The 14,253-nt window shown below is 41.4% G+C and overlaps 1 protein-coding gene across 1 annotated transcript in view; it reads right to left on the reverse strand.

The window, feature by feature from the left end:
• Nucleotides 1-12,727, reverse strand: part of RHEB (Ras homolog, mTORC1 binding) — a gene marked incomplete at its 5' end in the record, with an annotated part of 111,210 nt that extends 98,483 nt beyond the window's left edge. The window contains 3 exon segments of the mRNA XM_070944743.1: nucleotides 4,597-4,599; nucleotides 10,173-10,240; nucleotides 12,706-12,727. Coding sequence (XP_070800844.1) covers nucleotides 4,597-4,599; nucleotides 10,173-10,240; nucleotides 12,706-12,727 — 93 coding nt within the window.
• Nucleotides 12,728-14,253: the final 1,526 nt, after the last annotated feature.

Genomic DNA, 14,253 nt, shown 5'->3' on the forward strand with positions numbered 1-14,253 from the left:
GCCCTCTCTGTGGGGGGCAGGGATTCACCCCCAATAGTCAGTGATGGCACCAGCTGACTGTATCGGGGGCAGAGGTCAACCTCGAGGTGCCTCGCAATGGGAGTGCCACAGCCACTCGGTCTTCGAAGGGTTGAGTCTGAGCCTATTTCTCCCCATCCAGACCCGCATGGCCTCCAGGCAGCGAGACATCACATCAAGGGCATCGTTGGGGTGGTCTGGGGTGGAGATGTACAGCTGAGTATCATCAGCGTACTGATGGACTCTCACCCCAAAACCACGGATGATCTCACCCAGCGGCTTCACATAAATGTTGAACAGAAGGGGTGAGAGGACCGACCCTTGTGGCACTCCCATTGCGAGGCACCTCGAGGTTGACCTCTGCCCCCCTGCCAACACAAACTGTGAATGGTTGGAGAGGAAGGAGGAGAACCACCGCAAAACGGTGCCCCCTATTCCTAACCCCCTCAACCGCTGCAGCATGATACCATGGTCGATGGTATCAAAAGCTGCTGAGAGATCTAATAGGACCAGGACAGAGGAGCAACCCCTGTCCCTAGCCCTCCAGAGATCATCCACCAACACGACCAATGCCGTTTCTGTGCTGTACCCCTGCCTGAAGCCCGACTGGTACGGGTCCAGATAGATAGCTTCATCCAGGTGCCAGGGAAGCTGTCGTGCCACCACACTCTCAACAACCTTCGCCACAAAATGAAGGTTGGAGACCGGACGGTAGTTAGCTAATTCAGCCGGGTCCAGGGAAGGCTTCTTGAGGAGGGGCCTCACCACCACCTCTTTCAAGGTGGCAGGAAAGGCACCCTCACTCAGAGAAGCACTCATAACCCCCTGGAGCCAGCCTCGTGTAACCTCCCGGGAGACCAGTACCAACCAGGAGGGACACGGGTCCAATAAACACGTGGCGGCACTAATCTTACCCAGAACCCTGTCCACATCCTTGGGAGCCACAGGATCAAACTCCTCCCAGATAATGTTCTCAAGACCTACACTTGTCTCCTCCCCCGGACTCACCCAGTTGGAGTCCAAGCCTTCCCGAATCCGAGCGATTTTATCATGCAGGAATTGCACAAAATCCTCAGCTCGACCCTGCAAGGGATCTTTCCGCACTCCCCCCCAAAGAAGGGAGTGGGTCACCCTAAACAGAGCGGCTGGGCAGTTCTCTGCAGATGCGATAAGAGTGGGAAAATTGTTAGATTTTGCCGCTTTTATCACCACTAGGTAGGTCTTGATATAAGACCTCACCAGTGTCCGGTCAGAATTGGATTGACTAGTTCTCCAAATGCTCTCTAGACGTCTTTTCCGACGCTTCATCTCTCTCAGCTCCTCAGAGAACCAAGGAGCCAATTGAGATCGGCGTCGGGTCAGAGGCTGCAAAGGCACAACACGGTCCAAAGCTCCGGTGGCCGCACTCTCCCAGGCGGCCACCAGGTCTTCGGTCGGGTCGTGTGCCAGGGTCTCAGGAAACAGCCCAAGCTCCGTCAGGAACCTTTCGGGATCCATCAGGTGCCTGGGACGGAACCATCTGGTCGGTTCCGTCTCCCTGCGGCGGGGGGAAGCGGCTGGAAAGTCCAAGTGAAGGAGCGAATGATCTGTCCATGACAAGGGTTTAATGTCTAGATCCCCTCTACCAAGTTCATTCAACCACTGACCAGAGACGAAAATCAAGTCCAGAGTGTGTCCCCCTATGTGAGTGGGGCCTTGAACTAACTGGGTCAGGTCCATGGCCACCATGGAAGCCATGAACTCCCGAGCCACCTCTGACGCCTCACCTGCGGATGGTAGGTTGAAATCCCCCATGACAATAAGTCTGGGGGTATCAACCGCCACCCCGGCAATAATGTCGAGCAGTTCGGGCAGGGTCGCCGCCACGTGGCAGGGAGCCAGGTACATAGTCAGCAAAACCATCTGCACCCCACGGCCCCACTTCACAAAAAGGGACTCACATCCGGCTATCTGAGGAACAGTGGTCTCCCTCGGACAAAGACTTTCCCTAATAATCACCGCCACTCCCCCACCCCTCCCCTGAGCCCTTGGCTGATGAAATGCACGGAAACCTGGTGGGCACATTTCAATGAGGGGGACCCCCCCTCCTGGCCCAACCAGGTCTCCGTAATACCTGCCAGGTCCGCACCCCACTCCAAGATAAGATCACAAATGAGGGGGGCTCATTTGAAGATGGCTGTTGAGGAACATGCATTACAGGTGCTGGTTGTGCAGGTAAAAACACTTGTGGTTGAACCTGAGGCTGCTGTACTGGAACATGCAGATGTGGCTGAGGCTGTTGTCTTGGAACCTGCTGCTACTGTGCTCCATCTGGGATTGGAATTTGGACAAAACCGTCACCAGCACCACCAAGGGGTGCTAAAAATTGAGCCTGTGAAGGCACAGATGGCGGTGCAGCCTTAAGAACTGAGTGATTTAGAGACATCGTTGAAAACATTTGCTGTAATTGTTGTAAATGCTCTTGGAACATGTGAAGCAATTCAGTTTTATCTTGTAAGTTACTTTCGTCAGTAGATGGTGCTGCAATACTAGTTTCAGGCATCACAGAAGACTTTGCTGCTGTAGCAGCGTCATGTGTAATCTGAGAAGGCATAACATCACAAGGCAATTGTGACGTATACACAGCTTTCTGTTCTGATTCGCCTGACGTGACACCCTCTTGTGGGAGTGGCTTTGGCTTCGAAGAAGAAGGCAAAATGGAGGTCTCAGGAATTTGAAAAAACTGAGAGTCCCTCTTATCTGGCTTGAGTATAGAAACGAACGCTTTCGCCTTGTACAGCTCATTTTCTAGAATCTCTATTTGATCAAGATAGCTTTGCACAGGAGAATAATGAGTTTCACCTATCTCTTTGGGAAAGGAATGCCCAGCTGCTTGTGGAATTTTAGGTTTGGCACCAAGCCTTTCAAATTCCTGGGCTTCTTTAGTACAATCTTTAGTAATTAATTGAGGGCATGTAGAATCAGAAGAGGGCGTCACTGACCTCAGTAGCACGTCGTCTTCAGGATAAGCTCCCCCAACAGCATTTTCCTCGAGCCTGGTCGCTGAAGCAAGTGGGGTTTGGAAAGTTGAGATCCTCTGTAAAATTATTTTCACTGCTTCATCAGAGAGATTTAAGTCTTCAGCAGACTGTGCCCTGCGTCTGGTTTTTTTCTTTCTTGGCATATTTGCAGTAATTAATCAGCGTTCCTTGGTCACTGGACTAACTAACTGTTTAATAGCCTGTTCGCTTATCAGCAGAGCAACGGCAAAGAAAAACATCGTAAATCAACCATCCTCTGCTACCATATGTCGAAGCATAAATCAGCTTCAATACTCCCCCCTGGGGTAATTGCACTTGATTAGAGACAGATGGATCTTGTTTTTCCATGCTGTATACTTTAAAGAAAGAAAACCCGAAATATATTCTAAGAAACATTTTATTATAAAGAAATAAAACAAACTTACTAACTACATCATTACCGGCAGTTCTATCACACAGATGGACAAAGGAAAAAAAAATCAGGATGTTACTTCCTTAAACTTGGACATGTGCAGTCGCTCAGAAATCACAAGACAGTCTTATCTCTGTTACTACAGAGACGTGATAAAGTTCTCGGCCAGGCTACCATTTTAAGATGGAAGCTCGGCTGACAAATACATAACGCAGTGACACCCTGCAGGGGTGGTGAAGCAAAGAGGGGCACCCTGTGAGGTAGGGAAGAGTTTCAACTGTCCTGTTCAGCCCAGGGTCTTTTTTCCCTCTCAGCCACAGCAAGAAGAAGAAGCAGCCTAAAGATGGCCACTACAAAGCTGGGACAACCGAAGAATAACAGCTAAGACTGGTGCAGGAGAGAAGAAGGTGAGCCGTGGTGGAACTGGGGGAGAGGATTTTTCTTTGTTTTAAATTACCCCAAGAAATAATTTAGAACTATTTGCTCAGAACTATGTGTTAAAGTGTCGCCTAATCTTTTTGGGGCACGCTGAAGAAATACCTAACCAGAAATGAAAGGTGCAGGAGAATAAATAACAGACTTTGAAATAAACAGAAAAGTGACTCCTAAACTGGGAAGAAGCGGTACTGGGAAGGCATTTTTAAATATTGGAATTATCTATATACAAAACTTACTCTGCTTTTATATTTGTTGTATAATCCAAACAACAATAGACTAGTAAACTGAAATTCAAGTGGAGAGTGCCACCTGCTGACAAAAAGGGAAACTACAAGGAAGTGATTCAATTACAGAGACATTTGAACATTATATTAGAGGATTGAATTTGCAAAGAGGACACAAGGGGCTTTTGATAACCTCTGGGCGTACTCGAATGGAACTGAGTGTTAACCTATGAAATATAAAGAATTCGGACTAGTTTACTCCTTGAAGGGGAGTTTAAAGACTAAATAAATAGTCCTGGCTGGACTATTGTAATGCTCTCTACATGGGGCTCCCCTTGAAGAGCACTCGGAGGCTCCAACTGGTCCAGAATGCGGCCGCGCGGGTGGTTATGGGCGCAACCCGTTGTGCCCGCGTGACACCCCTCCTGCGCGAGCTGCACTGGCTCCCAGTGGTCTTCCGGGTGCGATTCAAGGTGTTGGTTACCACCTTTAAAGCGCTCCATGGCATAGGACCCGGGTACCTTCGAGACCGTCTTCTGCCACCAATAGCCTCCCACCGGCCAGTCCGCTCCCACAGAGAGGGTCTCCTCAGGGTGCCATCGGCCAAGTTATGTCGGCTGGCGACACCCAGGGGGAGGGCCTTCTCTGTGGGAGCCCCAGCCCTGTGGAATGAACTGCCCCCGGAAATACGCAAGATCTCCGACCTCCGGGTGTTTCGTTGCGCATTGAAGACCCTGTTGTTCCGCCAGGCCGGGCTATCAACTTAATAATTTTAAATTGGGGTATTTTAAATTTTTAAATAAAATAAATAAATAAATAAATAATTTTATTTCTATACCGCCCTTCTCCCGAAGGACTCAGGGCGGTGTACAGCCAATTTAAAAACACAACACACAACAATAATTAAAAATTAAAATAATTACATAGATTTGGCCGATTTAAAACCCCAAACATTTAAAATACCCCAATTAAAATTATTAAGTTGATAGCCCTGCCTGGCGGAATAACAGGGTCTTCAGTGCGCAACGAAACACTCGGAGGTCCGAGTGTTTTTGGGGTTTTAAATCGGCCAAATCTATTTAATTATTTTAATTTTTAATTATTGTTGTGTTTTGTGTTTTTAAATTGGCTGTACACCGCCCTGAGTCCTTCGGGAGAAGGGCGGTATAGAAATAAAATTATTATTATTATTATTATTATTATTATTATTATTATTATTATTATTATTATTATTATTATTATTATTATTATTATTATTATTATTATTATTATTATTATTATTGGACTGTTGGGAAAAAATCAACTTTCTTTAAAAAAAACAAAATAAGACATTTAAGAAGGAGAAATGAGTGGAATTGTCCAGGAGATGGATTTACTCTTTCAAAATACAATAGACATTATGGACAAAGGATTTAAGGACTTTATGGAAAAAATGGAAAACACTATACAAGGGATGATGGCTACAGACCAAGACATCCAGGAAAGGGAGGAGCCAAAAGAAGAAAAGAAGAAAGAAGAAGACAGAGAGGAGATTACAATGAAAATAATAGTGATTGATAAAGTAAACCAGGGGGGAAACATACAAAGGGAGTTGGAAGATATGCCTGAAATGGAGGCAGGGGCCTCGGTAGAAATTTTAGAAAATAGGCAGTGGAAGAGGGTAGAGGTGGGAGGAACACTTAGATTGGACTTCCAAGAAATAGATATAGATGGAGACTTAAGAGAGGAATGAAGGCGGCAAGTCAGAAAAAAAAAAGCATAGCAATTGAAGTATTGAAGCGGGCAAGAGACGATGGGTAGATGATTTCTCTCTTTTTTTCTTTATTGTTGTTCTGACTTGCTTTTCCTTTTTCCTCTCTTTCTTTTAAAACATAGCAACTAAAGCATAAAGTAAAAGATGAAGGATGGTTGATTCCCTTCTTCTGTCGTTGCTTTGAGTTGTCTTTCCCTCACTCTCACTCTCTACTCTTTTTTTTCCTTCTTTTTTTTAGGCAGGTGACATGATTAGAAGTTAGACAGGAAAGAAAGGAAAAGCCTTTAAATATAGGGTGACATGATTAAAAGCTAGAATAAGTGATAGAAGTAAAGGGAATATTAATGTATCCACTTTTATCTGATAAAAAGAAAATAATAACGAGAAATAGGTGGAATATTTGAATAATGATAAGATTGTAACCTAATATAGAAGTGTATTGTTATTAGAAATAAATAAATTGATTGAATGTAATAATAATGTTTAATCTGATCAGTTTTATTTGTATTGGAATGTATGGCGCCCAGGTGTCATACTGTTCATGCATTGATTTGACATTTTAAAAAAAATAAAAAAATATTTTTTAAAAAAAAAATAATCATGCTGATAATAACTGATTTATAGAAGAAACCATAGAAAGCAAACAGTATCTCCCCCTTGTCTGGCTAGGACCAATCAAATAACCTTGAGAAACTTTTATGCAGCTGTCAAACATCTTTAATCACCAGAGACAAGATTTTTAAATTTTGTTAGGAAAATACTGAAGTAAGCCATAAAAAGGGGGGAAAAATCTTCACTCTGGTTCTTCACCCTGCTTTCGTGACATTATTTCTTTGTCGGTAAATATAAATTCAACACAAAAATATAGTTTGTCGTGAAAGCGACTGCCTGCGAAGGCTCCTGGATTGGGCCTGAAAGACAAAAGTGGAAGCAGTATGCTTCATCCCATATTTGGATAGACCAGGTTGCCCTGATAAAAGACACTTAATCTCTCCCCTGGTATAGCTGACAAAGCGAAGAGAACCTGTGGCTTAGAGGTTAATACATCTACCTAATATGCAAGTAGCCTGGGTTCGAATCCCAGAAGGGTATGGCTAGCTGACGAGAGCTAAATAGATCTATACTAGTCTCCCTTTATTTTTTTGTTGGTAAATATAAATTTAACACAAAAATATAGTTTGTTGCAAAAGTGAATGCCTGCGAAGGCTTCTGGATTGGGGCTGAAAGGCAAAAGCGGAAGCAGTATGCTCCGTCCCATATTTGGGTAGACCAGGTTGCCCTGATAAAAAACACTCCCTTCTCTACTTTCTCCTTTTAACTGCTAATTGATGACAATAGGAGAAATACAATGTTTCCATAAGCAGAGATATACATTGTCTCCATCAACCTTAGATAAACAGGAGAAAGTAATAAATCTGAAGTGTTAGAAGGCGGCAATATAAAGAACGCAGACAAGCAGGTATCTGTCACTGGAGCCAATCCACATTTAAATGGCATGGGAATTTAACACCTACAGGTGAAACTCGAAAAATTAGAATATCGTGCAAAAGTTCATTTATTCCAGTAATGCAACTTAAAAGGTGAAACTAATATATGAGATAGACTCATTACATGCAAAGCGAGATAGTTCAAGCCTTGATTTGTCATACTTTTGATGATTATGGCTTACAGCTCATGAAAACCCCAAATTCACAATCTCAGAAAATTAGAATATTACATGAAATCAATAAAACAAGGATTGTACATAGAACAATATCGGACCTCTGAAAAGTATAAGCATGCATATGTACTCAATACTTGGTTTGGCTCCCTTTTGCATCAATTACTGCCTCAATGCGGCGTGGCATGGATGCTATCAGCCTGTGGCACTGCTGAGGTGTTATGGAAGACCAGGATGCTTCAATAACGGCCTTCAGCTCTTCTGCATTGTTCGGTCTCATGTCTCTCATCTTTCTCTTGGCAATGCCCCATAGATTCTCTATGGGGTTCAGGTCAGGCGAGTTTGCTGGCCAATCAAGCACAGTAATCCCATGGTCATTGAACCAGGTTTTGGTACTTTTGGCAGTGTGGGCAGGTGCCAAGTCCTGCTGGAAAATGAAGTCAGCATCCCCATAAAGCTCGTCTGCGGAAGGAAGCATGAAGTGCTCCAAAATCTCCTGGTAGACAGCTGTGTTGACCCTGGACTTAATGAAGCACAGTGGACCAACACCAGCAGATGACATGGCTCCCCAAATCAACACAGACTGTGGAAACTTCACACTGGACTTCAAGCATCTTGCAGTGTGTGCCTTTCCATTCTTCCTCCAGACTCTGGGTCCTTGGTTTCCAAATGAGATGCAAAAGTTGCTCTCATCAGAAAAGAGGACTTTGGACCACTGAGCAACAGACCAGTTCTTTTTGTCTTTAGCCCAGGTAAGACGCTTCTGACGTTGTTTGTTGTTCAGGAGTGGCTTGACAAGAGGAATACGACATTTGAAGCCCATGTCCAGGATCCGTCTGTGTGTGGTGGCTCTTGATGCACTGACTCCAGCCTCTGTCCACTCCTTGTGAAAGTCCCCAACACTTTTGAATGGCCTTTTCCTGACAATCCTCTCCAGGCTGCGGTCATCCCTGCTGCTTGTGCACCTTTTTCTTCCACACTTTTCCCTTCCACATAACTTTCTATTAATGTGCTTTGATACAGCACTTTGGGAACATCCAACTTCTTTTGCAATTACCTTTTGAGGCTTTCCCTCCTTATGGAGGGTGTCAATGATGGTTTTCTGCACAACTGTCAGTTCAGCAGTCTTTCCCATGATTGTGATTCCTACTGAACCAGACTGAGAGACCATTTAAAGGCTCAGAAACCCTTTGCAGGTGTTATGGCTTAATTAGCTGATTAGAGTGGGACACTTTGAGCCTAGAATATTGAACCTTTTCACAATATTCTAATTTTCTGAGATTGTGAATTTGGGGTTTTCATGAGCTGTAAGCCATAATCATCAAAATTATGACAAATCAAGGCTTGAACTATCTCGCTTTGCATGTAATGAGTCTATCTCATATATTAGTTTCACTTTTTAAGTTGCATTACTGGAATAAATGAACTTTTGCACGATATTCTAATTTTTTGAGTTTCACCTGTATGCCCTTGCCCTATGCTCATGTTTCTCACAATCATAAAAGACAATGACAAAAAAACCATATGCCTAACCAGGAAGATCTTTTCTGATAAAGGAGATAACAAACAAAATATTTCCTCTACATTCCTCTGGTCATAAAATTATACATCACACTTGCATTTCCTTCACAAAGGGCTCAAAATCATATAAAAATTTTGGTGATGTGTCAGTCAGTTGCCAGCTGCCCCCCAAATGACTTTGTATTGTTTTTTGAAATAAAGAGAGAGACCTCCTTTCCAGCAGCTCACCTTGAATCTTGATTGCTTGTGTTCTTTTCCTGACTTGGAACAAAAGGGACCCAGGGAAATTCTCCCAACATTATATTACAGTTCCAAATTTTAAGGTTATTCTATTTTGGTCACCTTACTAGCCAGTCCAAGCATCTTTCAGAGGCATATCCATTTACCATAGTATTTCCTTGACTGCCTTTTGGGACAGGCTTTGCCAACACTACTTTTATTATAAGGTTATGGTAACAGAATCTTGCAAGTATGAATGCCCCCCATCCTATGAATGCCCCCCACCCTTATCTTTGTGAGAACTACAGACTGTCTTGTATGAGACATTTTCTCAATTACATTTCTGACTTGGACTTGGGTTTTTTTTTTTTATCTGACCATTGTCTTGGTAGTGGCTCTTCCTCCTGTTACTCAAGGATATTCCTTCTGCCCATTACAAGGTTAGACTAGTCCTTTATGGATTCTAGTGAACTTGGAAGAGTTAAAATGGGGAGGACCGAGCTGACCATGAGGCTCAACCCTTATGTATTCACCTCTTTCATTCCCAAACTCATATTTAGCAGGGACATCTGAAGAAGCATTGTCCATATGCTTCACTGAACAAAAGCACAGCACTCCACATGCTGCAGGACTGCAGGTGTTCAGATGTCTGTGCTCAACAGAGGGAGATCAGGGAATGAAGGGTCAGGAGACAAGAATGGAAACAGATGGGGGGGGGCGGGGGGAACGGGACCAGCATGTACAACTCCAGCCTCCTAACCACTGGAATCTTCACATTACAATAATGTATGTGAAGAAGGCTACACTAAAAAGACTGAACCCATTTGATCACAATACAGTTCTTCAAGCACATCAACAAATTATTATGAAATTTGAAGATATTAAAATGAGACTAAGAGTCACATACCTGTCCAGCTGTGTCAACTACCTGGAGATGATATTCTTGCCCATTTACTGTAATCAGCTTTGTGAATGCTGGACAAATAAGAAAATAGTATTTTAACATTTCAGATGTTAAACATTAAAATCATGCATTTGATAAGCATTAGTATTGAAGTAAAATTACTTTATGTTTTGTGAGAAATGTTTTACGTTATTAAACAACTTTGCCCCCCAATGTCAGTTATAACATCTCTGGGTTGATTTACATAATAATGATGGAAAAAACAGATTCATAATAAGACATTTAATTTAATTAATCAATTAATCAGGATGAAATTTGGTGAAAAATTTATAGAAATGATTAAGACAATTTATTCTAAGCAAACAGCAAAAATTATGGTCAATGGAGATCTTACAGAAAAAGTCCATATAAACAAAGGGGTTAGACAACGCTGTCCATTGTCCCCCCTCTTATTCATCCTTTCATTGGAAATATTATTGGCACAGGTAAGGGGAAATAAGGAAATAAAAGGGTTAAAAATTAAAAGAGAAGAATACAAAACACAGGCCTTTGCCGACGACATGGCATTTATATTAGAGGATCCTTTGGAAACAGGAGAAAAACTCCTACTAGAAATAGAGAAATTTGGAATAGTAGCAGGCCTGAAAATAAATAAAAACAAAACAAAGATAATTACCAAGAATCTCATGCAAGGCCAAAACAAGAAATTAGAGGAAAAACTAGGAATTCAAATTGTCAAAAAAGCAAAGTACCTGGGCATTTGGCTCATGGCAAGAACTTCTTCAATAAAGGAAGACAACTACTCAAAATTATTGCAACAAATTCAAAAAGATTTAAAAAATTGGGCAAAACTACAAATTTCTTTGATTGAGAGAATCGCCACGATAAAGATGAATATCTTACCTAAAATTTTATATTTGTTCCAAACAGTACCTATAAAATTGGGGAAAACCTTTTTTGAAAAATTGAATAAAATTATTAGTAAATTTATATGGCTAGGGAAAAAGCCAAGAATCAAAATTAAAATGTTACAAGATGCCAGAAGTAAGGGTGGCTTTGGCCTTCCAGACTGGGAACTGTACCATCAGGCAGCAGTAATGTCATGGCTCAGGGAATGGATAAATCTAAAGAATGGAAGAATTTTAACAATTGAGGGCCATGACTTGCAGAAAGGTTGGCATGCCTTTATTTGGGATGGAAAAGACAAAGCCCACAAGTATTTCCAGAGGCATCAAGTGAGGGAAGTACTATTAGAAACTTGGATGAAAATTAAAAGGAACTTTTATCCAAAAATCCCAATTTCATTTGCACAAAATTGGAAACAAAGATTTGCTCCATCAAATACAATGATCATAAAAAAGGTGCTAAAATGTGCAGAAGCAGATAAATTAACAATGGAATTAAAAGACCGAGAGGAAACGATTTATTATGAGACATGGAATAGATGGTATAACTGGTTGGAGAAACAATCCAAAATTAATGTATAAATGTATAAACATAAGAGAAGATTGTGTAATAGATAGGTATAAATTGTAGTGAATATAGAAATTAGTAAGTAGATATTATTAAAGATGCTGGTATCGGAAAGCTGTAAAAATGTAACAAGGATGTTAAAGATGTAAATGTTGAATAAAAATTATTTTAAAAAAAAAAGAAAGAAAGAAAATAGTATTTTAACATTTCAGATGCACAGTTCATTAAAATCATGCATTTGATAAGCATTAGTATTGAAGTAAAATGACTATGTTTTGTGAGAAATGTTTTATGTTATTAAACAACTTTGCCCCCCAATGTCAGTTATAACATCTCTGGGTTGATTTACATAATAATGATGGAAAAAACAGATTCATAATAAGACATTTAATTTCCTTATTAGAATATGTACACAGTGCAAATACAAAACTGAAAGCCAGCTGGACTTTAACAATTTACCTTTAGTACACTTTTTATTTTTGTAAAAATAATATATAAAACTATTTTTGTAAAAAATCATAAAAATCCCAAAATAAACTACATTAAAAAGTTTGCAATTGGCTTCCGGTTGGCACCGCCTGGCGTCGCGGATGGTCTTCTTGGACCGCCAGCCCCGCGATTCCGTTCGAGCCGTTCTGACAGCGCTAATCAGCTGTCAGATGACTTAAAAACCTCTCCTTCAGGAGAAGAAGGAGAGGAGAGCCAGTGGGCGAGGGTAGAGCTCCCCGGGAGCCCCTGGAGCAATTCCAGGGGCTTGGAGGGTGAGAGCTCCCCGTTCAGCCCACTGAAGCTCCGGAATCGTGGCAACTCCGTTTAAACGGAGCCAGACGCCGGCGACCGACTCTGCTGCCAAGAAGAAGATCAACTGATTTCAAAAAGCAGACAGAACGGAAGCAGGAGAACAAGCTTTTGCAAGTAAATGCTTAACTCCTGGGATACATTGTTTCTATTTGATTTTGCTGAGCTGGAGCTGGAAATGGCGTCTTTGTTGTGGGTGAAAGTGAAAGTAGGAAAAGAAAGTGCTTGTTAACAGACTTGTGCTCAGAGACTGGATTTAAACTGCTGGATTTGAGAGCTGGGTCCAGAAAAGACTATCTTGCTTGATAAACTACAAATAAATCTGAGAAAGCTGTTTGAGAGACTTTATGGCTCTGAAAAGAAAAATTCTTTTAAAATAATATGGCTTCCAAGGAAGGAGTTTCTGAAAGTGGAGGCTCCTTAATGGCGTCAGAAATGACACGGAGAACTGAAACACAGAGCCAGGAGGCTTTTTTTAGAGACCTTGCAGAATTTATAAAGGAAGCCATGAATAAACAAATTGAAATTATTAATAACTTTACAGCAATCATGGAACAAAAATTTACAGAACTGGTGGAGGATAAAAAAGCAACTGAGGATGTTTTTGAAGGAAAGCATAATGACAATGCAGGAGACATTTTGATCAAGACAGAGAAGCTGGAACTGGCTGACCCTCAAGAATTTTCAAACCTTCTTCCTGCCCTTTTGGAATTAACTGACAGAACTTTTCAAAAATATAATTTGGAGCAGAAAGAAGAAGAAACTGATCAGCTCTACGAGGTTTCGGAGGATTTGGCAAAGGCTTTCACACAATTAATTGAAATGCAGCAACTGGATTTTTCTTTGCAAACTGATCGAGTTAATTCTTTGTTCTATGAACTGACTGTCTATACAAGCAAGAAGAGTTGGTATGGGGGCTCTAAACCAGAGGAAATGGTTTTGAGACAGGGACAAGTCTTAAAGATACATCAACCCTCAGTTAAAATTCAAAACCTCCTCAAAATAAAAGAAGGAGGGAGGAAGAAAGATTGGAAAAAATACAGAAAGAAAGGAAGAAGGGAAGATTAATTTTTTCTGGTCTAATTATTGATGTATTAATGATTAATTACAATGATTAACTAAATGAATTGAGAGTTCAATTAATGATTTATTAAGGTTTAGTTATTGTTAAAAATATTTGAATATTGAGAACAAAAGCAGGAGGAATAGCCAAATGATTAAGTATGTATTATCTATTAGTGTTTGTTATTGTTTTTTTAAAAAAAATTCTTAGGGCTAAAGGATTATATGTTATTTTGTGTTTAAAGGGAGGTTGATGAATAATCTGTAGAAGGGGAGTTAAGGGGTCTAGGGAGTTTTAATGTCTTGCATTAATTTAGCATATTTTAGTGTATGTTTGGTAAAACTTATACCCTGTTTTTCTTCTGGGAAGTTGGGGGAGGGGGAGGGAAGGGGGGGTTGCACAAATGTTTGATTAGATAAGTGATTTGTTTGATTTGTTTGAATTTTAAAAACAATAAAAAAAATTTGTTCAAAAAAAAAAGTTTGCAATTGATACAAACACAATATAAGGGAATCAACTTCACAGAGACAGAAAAGTTACTTTTTGCAGTACATTTCCATTCTGGAAAAGATAATCAAGCAATGAATCTGTAAACACCTAGAGCAGCGGTTCTCAACCTGGGGGTCGCGACCCCTTTGGGGGTCGAACGGCCATTTCACAGGGGTCGCCAAAGCCCTCTCTCGCCCCCCCCCCACGCCTTCACTCACCCTCACTCTCTGCTCTGTTGGATCGCCGGCCGTTCGTTTACCC

This window comes from Pituophis catenifer, unplaced genomic scaffold, assembly GCF_029215685.1.
Source record: "Pituophis catenifer annectens isolate HBS135680 unplaced genomic scaffold, rPitCat1.0.hap2 SCAF_5, whole genome shotgun sequence".
NCBI lineage: Eukaryota > Metazoa > Chordata > Lepidosauria > Squamata > Colubridae > Pituophis > Pituophis catenifer.